Source organism: Ctenocephalides felis, unplaced genomic scaffold (genome assembly GCF_003426905.1).
Source record: "Ctenocephalides felis isolate EL2017-DRISC unplaced genomic scaffold, ASM342690v1 CF-g0.4_SCAFFOLD_01170, whole genome shotgun sequence".
NCBI lineage: Eukaryota > Metazoa > Arthropoda > Insecta > Siphonaptera > Pulicidae > Ctenocephalides > Ctenocephalides felis.
Genome location: NW_020537324.1, coordinates 10115781 through 10135256, shown reverse-complemented (window position 1 = coordinate 10135256; position 19476 = coordinate 10115781). Strand labels below are relative to the sequence as shown.

Here is a 19476-nt window from a genome sequence, read left to right as displayed (position 1 = left end):
AAAATGTGACTATCGCGATGTCATGATCAATGCTAACTAATTTAACAAATAAATGAAGGTCGTACTCTCTATAAAAACTTATTTGCTTTCACATATTTAATATGCACGCATAAAATATTATTCTTAAACTAAAACTTGCATGGCATATTTTGTAAACATATGTTTAAAATATATAAAACATTTAAATGCAGTATTTATGATTTATATTATACTTGTTTAATTACCTCATATAGCCATTTTATGAAAAAGTTATACTTGTGTCTTATTTTCATTTTGTTTTTTATGAGTTTATGCATTCAGTCAATAACTATTTTATTAATCAATGTGGAATAATGCATACAAAGAGTTACGATGCGTATTTTATGAAAGCAAAATGAATTCAATTACAAAGTCATATCCATATTAGTAACTTAATAATCATTTAATTTTTTACTTTGCAACAATATATGATGACGACAATTTTTACATTATTTTTATATACTTACGATTTTGTTTTTGGCATTTGGCGAAACTTCTTATACTCTAATTATGATTCCTGAAAATCGAAACAGTTTAAATAGAATAATTAAAATTTATTCAATTAATAGTTGATATAAATCATAGTTGTAAAGACGGTCTATATATAGATAAAATTATGATTAAAATTTGAGTTTATTTTTTTAATAATATTTTCAATTCGACATAATATTTAGTTCTTATTTTCAACAAGAATTGTAAAAAAAAAGTTTTCTGAAAAAAATCTTTTTAAAATATGATAAAAACAACAATTCTTTTCAACTTTGTATTTCTTCGCACTAATTATATTTTGTTCTATGCTCGTAAGCATATGAGTAAATACATCAATAATATAATATAATAATAATAATATTAATATCAATAATATATACAAACTGTACAAAATAGAAAACAAACACATATAAACAACGATGCACGATGGGCGTAGAAAATCTTAGGTTTAATATGCTGAATCTGAAAACAATTTTGTACTCCCAAAGCGTTCTACACTAAAGTACGTATATCTTAAGTCGCACTTACAATATATGATACCGATAAAAATTTCATATAAAAATAAATTGCAATGTCTACTACATTTCTACATAACTGCGCGCACTCATCAGACTCAATCAGCATTCTTCCAATCTGAACATTTTTTACAAGAAATATACAAAGATAATTAAAAACTATAAATATTATATAAAATAAATATTCCTTAAATCCAGGTACTAATATATTACAATATAATACATATTTCATTTACAAATGTTTCTGTCATACGTCTTTGTTAAATTAATTTATTAGAGTCATAAGCGGGCACTTGATTTTTTAAACTTAAGTGAATATTGCTATATTATTCAAACTATAATATTTGCATACAATTTTTATAAACACTGGCACGGCATATTTTAGTATTAATGTTATGGATTATCATATATAATATTTATCATGATATTGTGAAAACATCTATTTACAATGATGAATGCAATCAATGGGTTTTTATGGAAGGACTAGCAATACCTCACCCCATTTTCCCCTAATTAAGAAGTTTATATTTAGACATGGCTTTTGAAATAATATATAAATGTAAAAAACATTAAACATATTAGAAAAAATAAGTTAAATTATTTATAATTCACAGAGTATTATTAGTATTTGGCACTCCATTCATTTATATTATCTATTAATATAAACTAAAAAATATATAAATGAATGGGTAATTTCACAAGTTAACATTCTTTCATATTTATTTTAAATAAATATGTGAATGAATAATTTTTAATAATGTAAAAAAACAATATATTAAATGCAGACTTTTTTGAAAGCCATGAAATAAATATTTTAGATTTTGTCATGGATAATTTGACTAACATAACCCATCACTTATCTAAATCTATGAACTTATTCTGCCTTCATGTTCAACTAGTTACTCCCCGTGCGCGATATCTCGGTGCGTCCTATCTTTGCAGCTGCCGAAACTATACATTTGCACGCTCAACCAGCAATGCAATCGGCTTCAATATCTCATTACACTGAATGTCCTGCCGATTGCATGTATTTGATTCCTTGCTGTGCTTCTTGAGATCATATCGTCCTCACACGATTGGTCAATAATAATTCATCACAAATACAATCCAATCACAATACTGTTCATTCGGTTTTGTGGCCACCGGTTTCACCGACACCCACAGCCAACCACGGCCATGTCCTGGTAATTCTTGAGCACGACTTTGTTCTCTTCATCGAGATACAGCATCGAAATCGAACTTAATTGCGTTGGAACGCAACAAGCTTTTGGAACCGCGCTGGGATTCACGCTGTTCACCAGGTTCTGAACTATCGCGTGATTTGTTGAATTAAGATGCTCGCCCAGTGGAAAAGGGCAATCTCCATAACAGTAGTATGCATCGTAGCCCGGCGGCGCTACTATCCAATCCGTCCACCCTACGTCGGAGAAATCGACGTACAGCGGCCTTCGCTGACAGATCTCTTGAGAGTTTTTTCGCCTGTGAGAGCGTCTTTGGGAGGACGCCGCTCGCTTCTGTCTCATATTTGCCATAGTATCACCACGGCCGTCATCGGTGTATGTCAGTAAGGTCGGTTGATTCACGTCGGTTTCGGTATCCCGCCGTAGCCGTAAACCGTGTTCCTCTTTACTTGAAACATGCACAATCAGTCCATGATTTTCAGAAGGATTTTGGATCCATCGCTCTACAGCAGGATACACATCAAGACTCACTTGCTCGCCTGTTTTTGACGTTAGTAGTTTCGAATCAACTAACCTTAGAAGAGGCTCGCGTTTGCCTTTTATTCCTGGGCGAACCAGGTCGTATACCAGTACCCGCTGGTTTTGTCCTGAATGCTTATGAAATAATGACAACTCCGCCGCTTTTAAGCTTTCTTCAGATGGAATGCTTGATACATTAAAAGAAAGCCGAAATCTGTGTTTTCCAGTAAATCGATTGTCAATTGGACTATCTGTAAAAAAAATAATATCAATTAGATTACAATCAATATAATTTCAGTATGCTACGTTGATTAATTGTTGTGTGAAATTTTTTTTCATTACGGAAAAGAACAGTTTCTTACAAAAAGATTGACAAGTATTTTATTTATTCAAGGATATTTTATAAAATTTGTTATAACGTAAAAATTTGAGAAAAGGATAAAAGGCAGCGAACGCAAAGCAAAGCTCATAATATGAAAGATTAGCTTTTAACTTCTGGGAAGACTTTTTATAATCCATAAGTGCTCAAGCAGCAACCCGTGGACAGTAAGCTCTAAATGCATTGTGTATTTATATAAATATATTGCTCTGGCACTTGAGATTACAATAGAGATTTACAAATCATCCCTTATCCCACTCGAAACAGGTAAAAGGACTTCGGTCGCATTGTTCGTAAACAAAGTTACGGCGAAACGCATGAAAAACAAATTGGTGCAAATTTTAGAGTTTCTATTTATATTAAATTAATCATTTGTATTTAATACAAAGTAATATAATATTATAATATCAGGTTTATGTTATTGAATCGTAATTTCTAATTCTCTAATTATAAAAAGCCTTTTATAGATATGATATTTTTCATTTTTATCTATATTTAAATTGAAATATATTGAAGAGAAATTGCTATAATTACTTTTATGTGTATTTAATTAGTTTCTATAGTGATATTTACCTGTGTGTGTAAAGCTGCGCACAGTATTTGCAGTACTTGCATGTAGACCTTTTTTCGCCCCCAAACCGCCAAAATCGTTGTCGGATGCAATTCTTTCGTTTCTTGCCTTCATCGCTTCCTCGTAAAGTTTTCTCATTGCTGGAGGAACAATTATGGGCGAATTTTTCCGTTTTGGCCTATTTTGCATGCCGAATAACGACAACAAACTTTTTTCTAATTGCGCCACTACTTTCTTTTTATCGTGTTCCTGGTCGACGGGTTGAGCATATTTAGCTTGCTCTTGTAATAAAAGCTGCGACGCTGGCAACTGATATTCATGATCTTTGGTCATTATTTGTTCTTCGACTATCGTTTTAGATTCCTTAGGTAATGAGTGTTTTGTTTTTTCTTGACGATCTCTCGTCGATTCAGCAATATTTAAATGAGTATTTGGAAGACTAGCAGCAGTTTTCAAAGTTGAAGTTAGTCGCCGGCTGTTTGGGTCGCCCGTGATCGAAGGCAACGCCGCGATCAGCGTCAGTAGCACCGGCCACGCGCGCATTGTCGACTCTCAGACCTCTGGAAAAAGATAATAAAAACATTAGGTTTGAGAATAATGTAACTATGTACGAATAAATAATCTTTGATATACGTTAACGTTTGAATACTAGATACATATTTATATAAATATATGCTTAAGTTGATTAAATTCTTTCAGACTTCAAGGACTGGATATTTATAAAAATGATCCTTTTCAAGCCGCCAACAACCAATGAAATATGTTTTTACAAATAACTTCCAAAGCTATTGTACTCTCGAACAAATCCCATTCTAGTCTTTTTTTAAATTCTTTATTCAAATTTAATTTTTTTGAATGTTGAAGATTGGGGGTAGCAACGTTATATGGCGTTTTCGGCCAATCCAGTTGAGTTACAAATGTGTCGAACAACGATTGGTCGACTGATACTAAGACGGGGAATTCGTCATGCGCCGCGGACCCAAGGTGAGATTATTTCGAGGGGAGAACCCGATGATAAAGCGCAACCCGCGCGACGACGCGTGTTGGCTGCTCTCTACGAGTGCGCGGACAAAGGACCCGTTATTAAGCTACTGAAGCCACGGACCACGAACACCATACGTGAATGCTTACAGATTTCTCTATTGTTCGCTTGTACAAACAACCATGTATTGTTAACATCGATATAGAATTCTTGAAGAAAACGCTTCGGGATTCCACCATTTGTTATTCAGAATTTTAGAGACTTTTGTATTTATCGCTTTCAGAATGGTCTATTGCATTTCAATTTACAAAGAATTATCTGTGTACACCAAAATGTTTAAATATTAAATAATAACTGAAAGGATATTCGAAAAGTAAAGAAATGGTATAAGTTTTATTATACCAATATAATAAAACAAAACATATATTTCGATCCTTGTTCCGTTTTCCGAGAATAATTGCGATTAAAACTAAAAAGCACAAATTGCAACATCACGCTTCTTCAAAGTAAACACAAATACAATACGTAAACGAATGTATAATTAGCAAATAAATAACTCAAAGTAACATATAATAGCTGTTATGCATTCGATATTTATTAATAGATTAATATATTCAATACATAAATAATTTACTATGCAACTTTCAAACTGACGCCGTGCGCTAGCAATTATCTACTAATTGCGATCAATTAAATGCTATTAATCATTGAGCAATCATTGTAATTTGCTAAGCATTAGTTATTGCTATTAGCACAATTTAATTATCTGCATGCTCACATAGTGTTTATTTACTTATATATTTACATCGCAACTTGATACCAATAAATCAAAAATATTTAGTTTTTTTTAACGATTTCAATGCATTAATTGATATTTATTTTCTTGTATGGAAATATCTGTGAGCTATAAATTGTCAAGCCAGTTTTAATCCATTTTTTTTCAAATCAAATTATCAAAAGCGTTTTGATTATGATCTTAAGACTATTATCAATTGATCCTATTTTAAAATTGGCATTGCACGATTACTTAAATTCGAATAGGAAATACTTAAACAGCATTCAATCACTTCTATGTATTTAAAGGTTAATTATCTTCGTTTAAAGTTATCTTGCGTTAATATTAATTAATGATTTAGCAGATGTCAATCGGCACCGTACGCCCATACATGCCTTGACAGTGCAGACCCATGCGGTGCTACACACCGGTAGCAGAGCGGGTACATTATAAGCCGATCGCGGCGTTTAATGAGTTGTTAACATTCATCAGATATCGAGTATTGTTGAGTTACGATGTATTGCAGATAAATATAATTATATATATCGGAGACAAACTGACACCATTAATCACAAGCTTCATAATTGATTTAATGCCCAAGGTCTCTGCAGCGATTCGAGCAACCGAGTGAACCGATCGGTGCGGCTGCCTAAGAATTCCCCGAGCACGTAGCATTAATACGACGTGTATTCGTATGTTGTACCTGTGCGCGTACATGCATTTAAAACACGAACGTGGCGCTGTTTTAGCAATTTAAATATGTTATTAATCGCGAGCAATTATCATTCCGGCGTCCAACTCTATATCGTATTTGCCTGTCTGCTGGTGTTAGTCAGATCATGCCGCAGTTCGATGTCAACATGTGATGGCCGATATAGACTTTGAATGATTTGTGATCTCTGTTGTGTTTTCTTCTGATGCCGCATACGCAAATAAACACTTTGAGAGAATTTCCGTGAAATAATACAGTTGTTATTATAAATGACAATTTGATATAAACAAGCTCAACTGGAGATTATTGCAGAAATTCAAAAATTATGTTATAACTTATGATTAGCGCTTTTTATAGTCACAATTCCATGTGGGCTCGCCCGTAGGTAAGCGGTTAAGAGCGACGGGACTTGTTTCAGAGGTCCCGGGTTCGATACCCACTTCGAGCAGCCTGTTGTCAGGCAGCAGTGACAACGATTTTTACTTGGAAATATAGATAGCAATATGTTTCCAAGTGAAAATAGCCCTTGCCCGGCATTGCTGCACCAATAAAAAGTCAACCTTATTAGATTAATTCTAATAACAAAAATCATCAAATATGGATGGATTAACCATTGGGTTACCATCTAAAAATACGAAGTGAGGAGAAGTTTCAGCCCAACAGCTCATAGAACGTAAGGTTCTGATTGCTGTTAAAAATATAATAAACAAAAAAAAACAATTCCATGTAAATTCATATCTTATTCTAAATCTAATAGAATTGTTTATTTAAACCCAATAATATATGTATTTATCAAAACAAGGTTAGCAAATCAAAATAACATTCCATGAATTTTAACGAACTATATAATTTGTTGTTTATCTTTATTTTTAATTATACAAATAGATTAAAACGAATGATTGTTTTTGCTGACTTTTACATAATCGCTGTAAAACAAACAAAGAAGTTGGATATTCTTAGTTGGATCAGTGGAATATTCATCAATATTTGATGGTTATTCGGCGAAATTTTTACAAAGCCGGTTGTTCGGCCCTGGTTAAATGCGGGCTCTCCGGAACAGCTTTCTCTGCCCACGGAGTTTGCATGCAAACGTAACGTCAACTTATTAAATTATTTCGAAATAATATCACGAGTGTAGATTCTAAAACGACACCAATGTAGTACTATGCTGAGATGTTAATTTATAATGAAGAACTAAAATTAATGAAATTATCTGGTGGATCTGGTAAGAAACATAGAACCAGCCTGGCATGCAGATATTGTCAGAACTACTAGACCTAAAGATTTGTTTATTCGTACATCAACTTGGGCTGACTTGGTAGCCCAGTGGACCCGCGGACCTGCTGGTCTGGCATAGTGCGTATTGAGTAATCGGCAATGCATGCGTAGAAAATAACTGTTGATGGAATTTCGTTATTCCTTTGGGCGAGTGTACGCACAGTTATACTCTCTGACACCTGTTGCCCGGGCGCGTCCACGCGCTGCGTACGTGATTTATACGGGAGATCAGTTCGATTTATAATAAGAAGACGATAGATCGTTACGAAGCTTAGTCTGCTTGACGTACGCAACGCGTATGAGGAAATATGGGTACATAAGCACTCCCCATTAATGTCAACATGGATTAATGCATTGATTTACAGCGATGTAAGGAGATTTATTTTACACTAATGCACACGTAAAAAGATAATACACTGACTTTCATATGTATAACAGATGATAATTTATTACTTATGCAATTGCAGTTTACTTCTACTATCACGGTTTAATAATATTGATATTTTGCAATTGCAAAACCTTGATTAAATAAATTGCTAATAGAAGATTGGAAAAAAGGCCATAGCATAATAAAAAAAAGTTCTTAAACAAAGTTTAATGCAAATTTAACTCTGCATGACAGCGTGCCATAAGGCAAATTGAAATTCAGTACCGTATTTTATAATTTTCAACAGCTTTATAATTTTGAAAAAAAAAATTAGAATTTTTTGAAAATTTAGAATTTTTTCAAAGAGATCGAGCTGCGAAGCAGTTTTAGAGACCAAATATCGTTGTGCATCTTAGCCTAACGGTTAAACATTTCAAATCTTGGTACGAAAATCATAGAAATGTAATAATGTACTTATTATTAAAGTCTCTATAAAATGTGTGTTAATTTTATGTGTATATGGCTAATGATCATTTTTGACCGCCAAATGGCATTTCTTTAACTTTTTTTTCAAACTCCGAAACTAATATGCGCCTTACCAAAAATTCAACCAGTTCTTCATTATGTCCCTACAAGTGAAATTTTTATTGAATAATTCAAATTGGACGCACCGTTCTCTCAAAAACTGAATTGCCATTTTTGCACTTTTTGGCCCGTATTTTCGAAACGCCTGGACTTGCCTTTGCCAAAAATTATTCAGCACATCCCTCATCAATATGAATCGATTTTTTTTTTGAATCAAATCAAAACGGGTTGATCCGTGCTCTCGAAATCGTGGACGGAAATTTGTATTCAAACATACATACATACTACACACACATACACTCATGCATCCATATTTTCTAAGGTTTGAGTTTTTGCGATTACTATATCTACCATGCGAAAAGTTATTCAATGCATTAGTTAAATTTTTGTGTATAATTGATTTAATGTATTGAATTTAATGGATCACATTTTTTATAAATTATCAAGATTGTTTTAAAATTTCGTACAATTTTTATCCATTACTGAAGCAGATATGCCAGTGTTAATGCTACAGTTAATATACCAAAGAAAATATTTAACGACGTTTAAATATTTGCACGTATATGCAAGTAGTAGCAAATATGTGGGAGTTTGTTTGTCCAATGTGTTACCGCTTGAGGCGTTCACGAGCCATTGTCTTTTGTCTTGGCCCCAAGCAGTCTGATATATTAACATGCTGGAACTTGAAACAATATGCTAATATTTCGGCCCCACTTACCAATTATTTAGTGCTTCAAAGCGCGAACAAGAACATATTGTTATTTTATATCGGTTTCACTGTATTCGAGCGCTACAAATTCAAAAGCTTCATTGCATTTTATACAAAATTATTTGAAAAACTAGACTTATTGTAAAAATTAATTAAAAATTGCTTAATTTAATTTACAAAACAAATTTTCCCATCGCTACCCACTCTTAGTTTTCTTACAACTGTTTATGTATTTAAACTCATTATGTACGTTCTTAGTTAAAAATATTTGTTCACAACGAAATATTTATGTGAATGGTTTGACAAGGGTTATATTTACGCTTCACTTAATACCAGTTATTACAAGTAAATTACTTCATAATGACCCAAAATTTAGCAAGATAATAATCTAGGGGTTTTCGAAAAATATTTAGGTAATTCGTTATTATTCAGATAGTAAAATTGTATGAACTATGAATATATTATTGCTGAAGAAAGAGAATATTGAATTTGATAATTCTAGATTGCGCAAATGACATTTGGTATGACCTATTTCATCCATATTATTTAATCGTGATGCATATTTATAGCTTAATGAACTCATGCATTCGAGTTTATGAAGATATTTCTTAAAATAAACTTTTATTAAAATTATAAGAATTACTAGATTACAATTAGTAAATATACGAAGGTCTTTAATATGTCGACAATTTTTTTAAACTGTTTTCTTTGATTTCAATAATTTTTAAATTAAATGGACTGACTTCTTCTTAAGTAATAATTTTCGATACTGACACCAAATAAATTATATAGTAGAAATCATTTTAGATTTTATCGAATTGTATCAACTATAGTCAATTGAACGGAATTATAATAAGATTTTTTTGAATCAATAAATACAATATTTTATTGAATTGAATTTTATTAATTTTTATTGCTTTGGGTTGCTAGATACAACCTGTGATATTTTTGTAACTGTTATTTTTCTCAATCCTGTTTGCTTTTGTAAATATTATTGGATATATAGTCATGAGAAAGTGACTCAAATTTATTATATTATGGATTTATGGATCCTATCCCATAAATGTGTAAGATTTAACTCCTGTCGCAAGGTTTGCAATACAAGTTGGCGCCACCGAGAACTATAAAATAAACCTATGCCGTTTTCAAAACGAAGATCTTATTGTAAATCCCTAAAAACATATAATTCTGCTAACTGTTCTCTCAAGTCAGTGCTTTCCATGTGAAACTTTAAATTTGTAGCCGAGAATATAGTGAATAATATTATTAACCAGAACTCATTTATTAGCATTCTTGTTATTGAAATCGAGGACTTTTACAAATGGAAAATGGATTCGTTACAAAGTGCATAATTTTTTTTTTGAACTTATGTGTTGATGTTTGGTTTCCGAATAAAAATATAGTGTGCTTTATTAAATGTTTATACGATTATATGTTCAGATATTAGCATATATTTAATTGGGTATATAAACAAATCAAGAACAAATCATGAATACAAATAAATAATATTTTTATAGAGATATTTATGAGTTCTATATTTTTGTTGAATCTTAAGATTTTTATACAAAAGTATATTAATAGTTAGAAATATAGATTTTTTCGACAGATGGATTATTGAAAAATATTATGTTTTACATAAATCTTATGTAGTGCCGCAATTTTGACAACACTGTTTCTAAAGGTATATTGAGCCCCAAGAAGCGGCAGGTTCAAGTGGCCTGTTAAAAGTCAACTCAAATAAATAAACGAGTCCTTTTGTGCGGATTGTAATAGCATCATTTTGCACAAAAGGTAAAGGAACGACTGACAGCGATTTTTACTTATCGGTCGGCTCTATTTTGAAAAAATCCTGTTTAAAATCACTAAAAATTATCATGTATAAATTTTAAACTATGTATTAGTTATTAAATTTTTGTAGTTATGATACGGAACTTATGAAGTTTCTATTTTACTAAAAATATATCATGGATTAATTACGGTTTGTCATGCATTAGGGTAAAACCACCTGTTACGATTTTGGACCCGAAAGAAAATTCCCTCTTGGAAGGACTTAAAAGAAAATATAATCTGGTCTTTATGAACTTTTTCAATTACATAATGTTGAATAGTTATTGAATATGCGGTTTTACTTATATTCTCTTCTACCTGCTGTCCTTTTATTAAAATATTCCGTATCCGTTATAATTTGTGGTTTCTTAAAATTTTTAGATATATACCGGGCTGACATTGTATAGTACAAAGCGTACAAAGCTTTATGAATTAATTTTGGAGAAAATATTCGCAATGTCATAAATAATTTCAAACTACGCTAAAAATTGTATTTAACTGTGTAATAAACGACAGATTGAGAAATAAATTTTGTCATAGAAATGGAGAAATAGAGAGTATGAAGATGTTTTGCATACTAGAAAGCACTTGCACAAAAGTCGAATTATATCTACATAATATCAATAAATTATAACAACTATAACTAAATAAAAATTGCACTCACCGTTCAGAGTACTTCGTGGTACTCTGAAAATGTCCTAGTTCTACACAAAATCACACCAATAACTAAATATTTTATTCTATACCAAGAGGTAAGAAGCACAAAGCACCACATATAATTATTTTCACAAGCACTTAATGAATTCATATAAGACAACAACGATTGTTTCAACCACATTCGTGCATTTCAATAAGAAAACTAATATTGGAAAACTTGGAATCTGACTGTGTATCTTTTTTGAATTTTTGGAAATTCGCGTTGTCGGGACCAGTTAGTCGCACGGACGTTTTCAGCGGACTGGAACCGATCGTTACCGTTGAGATGATATTCTTCTTGACGAGAGCAAGCGACCACCCTCGGAGGTCGATTTCGACCAATCAGCTAACGCGGAGGTACGGCTCAAAGGTGTACAACGTGCATACCTGCGTTGTCCGTGTGCAACGCGGGTCTACCTGATGATTCCCCATAGCTGCGGCCGATCATCACGGCATATGCGCCCGTTCCCTTCCTTCAGCTTCTGAAGGCGATAAGAAAAGACACGTGCTAAGTATATTTCTTCCTCGCTTAGTTCTACGCTCTTTTACCTCAATCCGTGCACCAGGACCACACAATGATAAGATGATGGCTGACGGCTATTTTCACCGACGATATTTCGTTTTTCTTCTTTTGACTTTTGTTTTGTTTCGCTTTGTTCATTCTGTTTGTTTCTTTCTGATCGTGGGATTTTTTGTTTGTTTCTTTCTTCATGCTGCGGTGGATGTATTTGTGATGATGGTTCGTCTGCTCTTTTTGGACTTTATCGGGAGACTGGGAGTCGCCGATTAGAAAACCGACGTTTGCCTGTGTGAGTGCTTATCATATTTACTCTTCGTTTGTTCGCGGTTCGATGCCTTCTGCAACAGGTCTTGAAATGCATTTTGATCATATTTGAAAATTAGTTATTTCTGATACTTCACTATAGAAACTTTAGAAAAGGCATTTTAGAAACTTGCGCGTGTCACTTTTGCAATATGTCGAAGTAAATTAAAAATAAAATCGAAAATGAAAAATGAAAGATATCTTAGAAAACAAATTTTTATCGCCAATTTTGGGTACACGGATCAACTGATTAAAATAATTTAAATGGGGAGTCATGCTGATTAGTTTTGCCAAGGCAGGTCCAGTCTTTTCGATGATACGTGTCAAACAGTGCCAAAAATGGTAATTTACTTTTTGAGATAACAGAGAGTCCAAATCAAATGATTCAAAAAACATTTAATAATGATCATTTTTGGAAAGTCAGATCCAGCTGTTTCAGAGATCCAATAAAAAAATGTCATTTGGCGTTCAAAAATGATCACTAGACGCCTGCACATCAAATTATCGGATATTTTATAGAGATTTTAATAATAGATTCATTTTTTTACATCTCTATAGGTTTCGTACCAATATTTATACGTAAACTGCGACGCGGCGCTTACACTCTTCAATATACTATCTCAACAGTTATGGTGTGCAATTGCTTTAAAAAAGTTCAAAACTTTCAAATAAAAAATAGAAATATAAAAAAAATCAAATGAAAAAATCGAAATTCTTAAAAATCTATTTTATTAGTACTCAGAAAAATGGCGCTTTCGTTCAACATTAATTGAATTATAGTTCAACCTCTACTTTTTCATTAATTAAAATATTTCCGCCGTCACTGAATTACATTTATTCCTTTCAAAATAAATACAATAAATTCACCTTAATTTTCAACTATTCATCCACACAGGATGCACGTTGTATTCCATAAAGGATCCGCTCAGCGCAGGACTTGGAAAATCCAGCATTACGAAGGTGCTGGGAAATCCTTGACTCAGTTGATTGATAGAACTTAACTATTGCAGAGGATTATGATTTTCGGACGTTGTTCAAATTTCCGATTTTTAAATTCATTCATATTTATGTGAGAGGGATTCATGAATCATGTGGAAAATTTTGTGTAGTATTACGATCGTAGACATTGTATGAATTTATTAGGAAATCTGAAGAAATCTTTCAAATACCGAATATAAAATACTTTGGATCGAAAAGTATTTTGTTTATAGAATTTGATACATTATGAATAATAAGAATTCATTGTTACAATCTATCATAAGTTTGTTTATAAAACGCGATAAAATTAATGATCTCGTATTGCGACATCAAAATTTGCAGTTGAATGGAATCAATAATCACGCAATTAAGAAATAAATCCAGAAAATAATTACTAATTCTAGGAAATGCTTCTTTAATTAATTTTGCATATCATTTCAAAGATCAAAGATTAAGTCAAAGGAAATATAAATAATTTCAGAAACTTGATCTTGATAAGGTCATAGATATCACGCGATACAGATTCATGAGATTATTAATAGATATGATTTATATAATAAGTTACATTTTGATACTTTCAATAATTGACATTGTAATAATGCGCTTTATATAAAACTTCCAAGTAATATTCCATGTTTAACTCAGCATTTCAGAGTACAGTATTTAAATATTTTAATCTTAAAATGTAGATTTTCTAATGCCGTTGTAAATAACAGATTAGCGGAGTAATTATTCAGAAAATTTGAATATTCTCTATCAAGTAGACGGATTTTATATTTTTTGGTTATACTAGTTTATAAAGCTCCGGTTTCGACTGTAATAAATAAATGCAAATCTTTGATAACAAACGGAATGTCATGTTATATAATATACTGACATCTTATTAATTATAATGCTTCATACAATTCTGTCATCTTACAGTTAAGTGGTATCTTATTCATAAAACTAATGCTTTGAAGCACCTTTTGTTTTTTGGCAATTTTATAATTATTATCCACTTTCCAGTACAAGACCTAGATTATAAGGTTGCAAATTTAATATCATTTTATGATAATTATTGAAATTTTAAGTTTGTTTGAGAAAATCAAAAACGAATCATTGACAATGCCTGTTATATCAGCGTGGTAGACTAAACGGCACCTCCAGCGCTTAGAAATCTGTGTTTTGTTGCTTTGCCACATCATGTGGTACATGTGTTTTATATGTAAAGATACAATCTTCTGATTCTTATCTCTTCTTTAAGAGTCGTGTTTTTTAATACTTCTATAATTTATAACAAAGGTATAAAAATTTGTCTACGTTTTAGAAGATGCAATGGAAAAAATAGACTAACCGAATTACAATTTTCAAGACGATTGAGGTATAATAATGATATCAGAGTTTGGAATACATATATGTTTCTTATGAATGATATCATTTTTTTAAGATAAAAGAATTTTTTTTATCTAACAACTATGTCATGCACAAGAAGAATTCTTTGAAGAAAGAAAAAAATTCAATTACAAAGGCGATGATTGTGAAAAAATACAGATTGATTAGGCATCATAACATCATTGTTTTGTCTTTCTAATTATCCTTAGGGTAAGTTATAGTAATCGTCCAAAAATCGAAAATGAAAATTTCTGCATATCTTTACGTTTCAAAGGTTTCTGAACATTGTGGCAGGCTTTAGAAAAATTTTATGTATGTATGTGTGTGTATTTGTTTTATATATGGATACATTTTTTGTCGACGTTTTTGGGCGCACGGATCAACCGATTTGAATTATTCAAAAAACCATTCGATTCGTATTCGTAGGGAGATGTGCTGATTAGGTTTTGACAAAGACAGATCCAGCCGTTTTACAAAGTACAAAGAGTACAGAAATTATAAGTTAGGTTTATGAGAGAACAAAGTGTATGCTATGAATGATTAAAAAAACATTCAATTTGTAATGATGAGGAGATTATCGAAATCATGTTTAAATTTAAATGGAAGAATATTGTCAAACCACAACCTAATAATATATTAGTATTCTCTATATAAATTCAAAATTATGAATTTGAAGAATAAATATTCACAGAATAATTATACATCTTATGTGTAATTGCAATCATACAAAAGATGTATTTAATCTTCTTGTTGCATATTTTGCATTTACTTGTTATTTTGTATATATGGATTTTTATTTTCAGATAAGTCTTAAACTATCAAATACGTGTTTTGTTTGATTTAACACGTACATTATCGCTTAAACATTTCACACATTTTTATCGGATATTGCGCTATGTAAATAACAGTTGAGATCTATACAACGAACATTATTTATTCAGGTTTGTTTTGAGCACAATTGCATCTATAGATTTCAATGCAGGTGCAAAAAGCACAAAAGCTCAAATGTATTGGCAAAATTAGGAATGGAACGAAAAAGCTCTCTCACACTGATTTATTGATTTATTTTAGAAAAAAAATCGCTTTATGATTTATTAACTTCCCGTAGGGTAAGTTATTGTAATGGGCCGAAAATCGGAATTGAAAATTTTTACATTTCTCGACGTTTTGAAGGTTTCTGAACGTTTTGGCATACCTCAGAAAAAATGGATGTGTGTGTGTGTGTGTGTGTGTGTGTGTGTGTATGTATGTATGTATGGATACAAATTTCCAGTCACGTTTCAGGGCGCACGGATCAACCGATTTGAATGGTTCAAAAAACATTCGATTCCTATTGATAGGGAAAAGAGCTGATTAGTTTTTGGCAAAGGCAGGTCCCGCCGTTTCGGAGATACGGAAGCAAAGAGTGCAGAAAATAGAAATCGAATTTTTGAGAGAACGGAGTATCCGATTTGAATGATCTAAAAACATTCAATTAGTAATGATTGGGAGAAGTGTTTATTAGTTTTTGGCAAAGGCAGGCCCAGCCATTTTGAAGATACGGAGCTAAATATGTAAAAAATGGCAGTTTTTGAGAGAACTAAGCGTCCGATTCAAATGATTTAAAGAACTTTCTGCTTGTCTTAACAAAATAATTGATTTTAGAAAAAAATTTTGTTCAATTTTTTTTTTTTCTTTTTTTTTTAGTTTTTTGTATATCGAAAATATTTCAGATTTTATTTTTAATTCTGACTATAGTTCTAATATACTTTACAAATAATTTCAACTCTGCAATTCAGTTTATATAATTCTTATAAATTTACACAATGTTACAATATTTATAATAATCTATTTGAAAACATTCAGTATTCCTCGAACATTTCGTTTCGGTACGGGAAGTTCCAGCAATTTGCCTTAAGGCACGATGCCATAATTGCCTCAAGACAGAATTCCACTTACAGCTAGTTTATTTTCTTGACTGCTAGTTAATTATTTATTTTTCGTTCAGTTACATTTTATATCTAAATATTATCTCAGAATTTTGTTTTAATTGATTTATAAGCATAAATCATTCAACTGATAATTTTATCAAATGCGCAGCGGTAAATCAATAAAGAGTTTATTAATAGATTAATATATGTAAATCATCATAGGATTATTTCTAATTTCATCAGAAGAGCTATCTGTGATTTTCCATGACAGCTGCATCTGATCAACAACAATATTGATAAGAATGTGCACAACGTCGGTGCGATGACCCGTTTTATCTAACAAATATACCAATCATTGGAATTTTGCTTGCCATCCATTTTAATTATTTATTAGAAATGGTAGATAGTTCAGCAACATGTTTTAATTGTTTATCGTATAAAGAATACTTGTTATTAATCATTGCTGGGCAATTTTGTTATATGGTTATAAAACTTGTTTGATGTTGTGACTAAACCATAAGATACTTAATATATATCAAGTTTTTTACTTGTATTGAGGTAATGAAGAATTGACAAAATTTTTGAGAAGACAGGTCCAGAAATCCAGAAAGAAATTAAAAAATGCCATTTGGCTGTTGAAAATCAGATATTTTCGACAGGAAGGATCAACCAACATGAATGGGTATCACATATTTTCAAAAAAAAAAAATTAAAATAATATCAATTTCAAAAATGTTCAAATTATTCAAAATATTTCATAATTTTGAAAAAGCCAATTTTGAAATCTTTTTAATCAAAGTTCATTATAAAATACAAAATCATATATTAAAAGAAGACTTTTACTTTCACTGACTGTGTTGGCCATTCCACGGTACAGGTGCGCGTACCAGGTGTTTACAACAAAACGTCTATACATATGAATTCTTCTTATATTTTAATAATTAACGATGTCTCAACGCATGCATATATACAAGGATCCGATTTCACATACACATGTTCGATTGATTTAAGACAAATGCAACCATACATTGTAACTTAAGTTTCAGAGATTCCTTTTCTGTTTCATTTCTTTTTTGATGATATTTTATATTTTAAATGTACCTTTATGAGAATAAATTAATGACATGCTATCCTCCGTATCACAATCTTAAAATGCTTCCACATAACAGCGATGGTCAGATAACGTTGATGAAATATGAAAAAGAATCCGGGATATTGAAATTCTACTGTGTATAAATTATTTCGGATATATGGTAAGGCGAGGCACGAAGTCCTATTTGACTTTGAGCAATTATATAGTGAAAATCAAACCAAGTATATCATAATAAATAACTATATGACTATGTTCAGTCAAACTCCCATCATTGTAGAAATGTGTATTTTTTGCTGTTTTGCACAAAATTGTCACCTGGTTCTTCATACCTCAAAGAGCGAGGTAAATTGAGACGGCCAGGATCCAATATCTTATTTTAATTTTAAAGGAATTTTACAAAATAATAGCTACCATATTCAACCAACGCAAAATATGAATTTCATGGGTGCGTTTTTTACACTTAAATAGCCTTGAATGAATTCATAACATCTATAAGAAAAAGTTTTTACGAGGGGCAAACTATGTGAATAAATATGTAAATGATGTTCAAAGGGCAAATCATTAATTTGCTTTGTTCATAAAATTGTAGACCTTCACACATAATAGGTAATAAATGTTGCTGCTAAACTGTCTGTAAAATTATTTTCTGTGCAATAAATATAAAAGTGAGCTTATAGTAATTTTCAAAATACCAAAACTATCAGAATAAACATTAAAGTGTTATATTTATAATCATTTTTACTTACTTGTGTTAGATCATACCGGAATAATTTCAGAAATAAATGATTTAAAAGATTCTATCACAAGAAGCATATCTGGAGTTCCAACTAAACTTCACATAAATATGCAAAAAAGGTGATCGAGACACTATAAACTTGAGTCGTTCCGTTTGCGAATTTCGGTCTATTTTTTACAAACGATTGAAATTTTAGCGCGCGGATATTTGAACGCTATTAAGAGTCGCCTAAAACAATCAGCAATTAATAACCCGTCGAATGCAAAATAAACCGGCGCACGTCGCGACTTATATGCGATTTAATCGATAAATCGAATCGAATACTATATTCAACGGAGTCAAGCAGTCTGCGAGCCATTTGATATTTTCTATGATGGACCTTTGACATTTTCAAACGCATAAATGTAAATCACGACCGAGGTGGAGGTCGCCAGCACCTTACTCGTCTCATTTGCAAATCATATATTAGAGCTTTATTGCAATTTTGTGCGTAATTGTATTTTGTTTACTAGGTACTATTTGCACGGAGAATATCTCATTATTGCGACTTTTTTTTATCATAATTAATATTTTTATAATTTATATTAATTAGCACGGAATTTAAATAAGATACCAATTGAAACTCTCAGGGGAGCTTTAGAGGCTTATTGTAACAGAGGTAAATAGTGACAAACATTTTTTAATAGATACTTTAACGATATTCATTTTTTTACTCTTTTGGACATGTAAAAACAGCCCTATATAATAGTGTTACTTTCCCGCTGTCTGTGTACAGAACTGTGCAGGTCCGTCATTTTTGACATGTAATATAAAATTGTACTCATAAAATTTTGGTTTGCGTTATTATTATCGACTTATTTCAAATTTTAAATATCTTAATTTGCTTTTGCAATCATTTATAATGAGTCAGAATTTTTGTGGTTGCGAAATTGTTTAAATAGTTATCTTCATTTGATATGAAA

At 31.4% G+C, this 19476-nt stretch overlaps 1 protein-coding gene across 1 annotated transcript in view; it reads right to left on the bottom strand.

Moving 5' to 3' along the window:
• Nucleotides 1-1872: 1872 nt before the first annotated feature.
• The window catches only part of LOC113366714 (protein decapentaplegic), a 44106-nt gene continuing 26502 nt past the window's right edge, over nucleotides 1873-19476 (bottom strand). The window contains exons 2-3 of the mRNA XM_026608368.1: nucleotides 3675-4232; nucleotides 1873-2973 (exon numbers count right to left, since the gene is read on the bottom strand). Coding sequence (XP_026464153.1) covers nucleotides 2171-2973; nucleotides 3675-4215 — 1344 coding nt within the window. The 5' untranslated portion in view covers nucleotides 4216-4232 and the 3' untranslated portion in view covers nucleotides 1873-2170. The remainder of the gene's footprint in view (nucleotides 2974-3674; nucleotides 4233-19476) is intronic.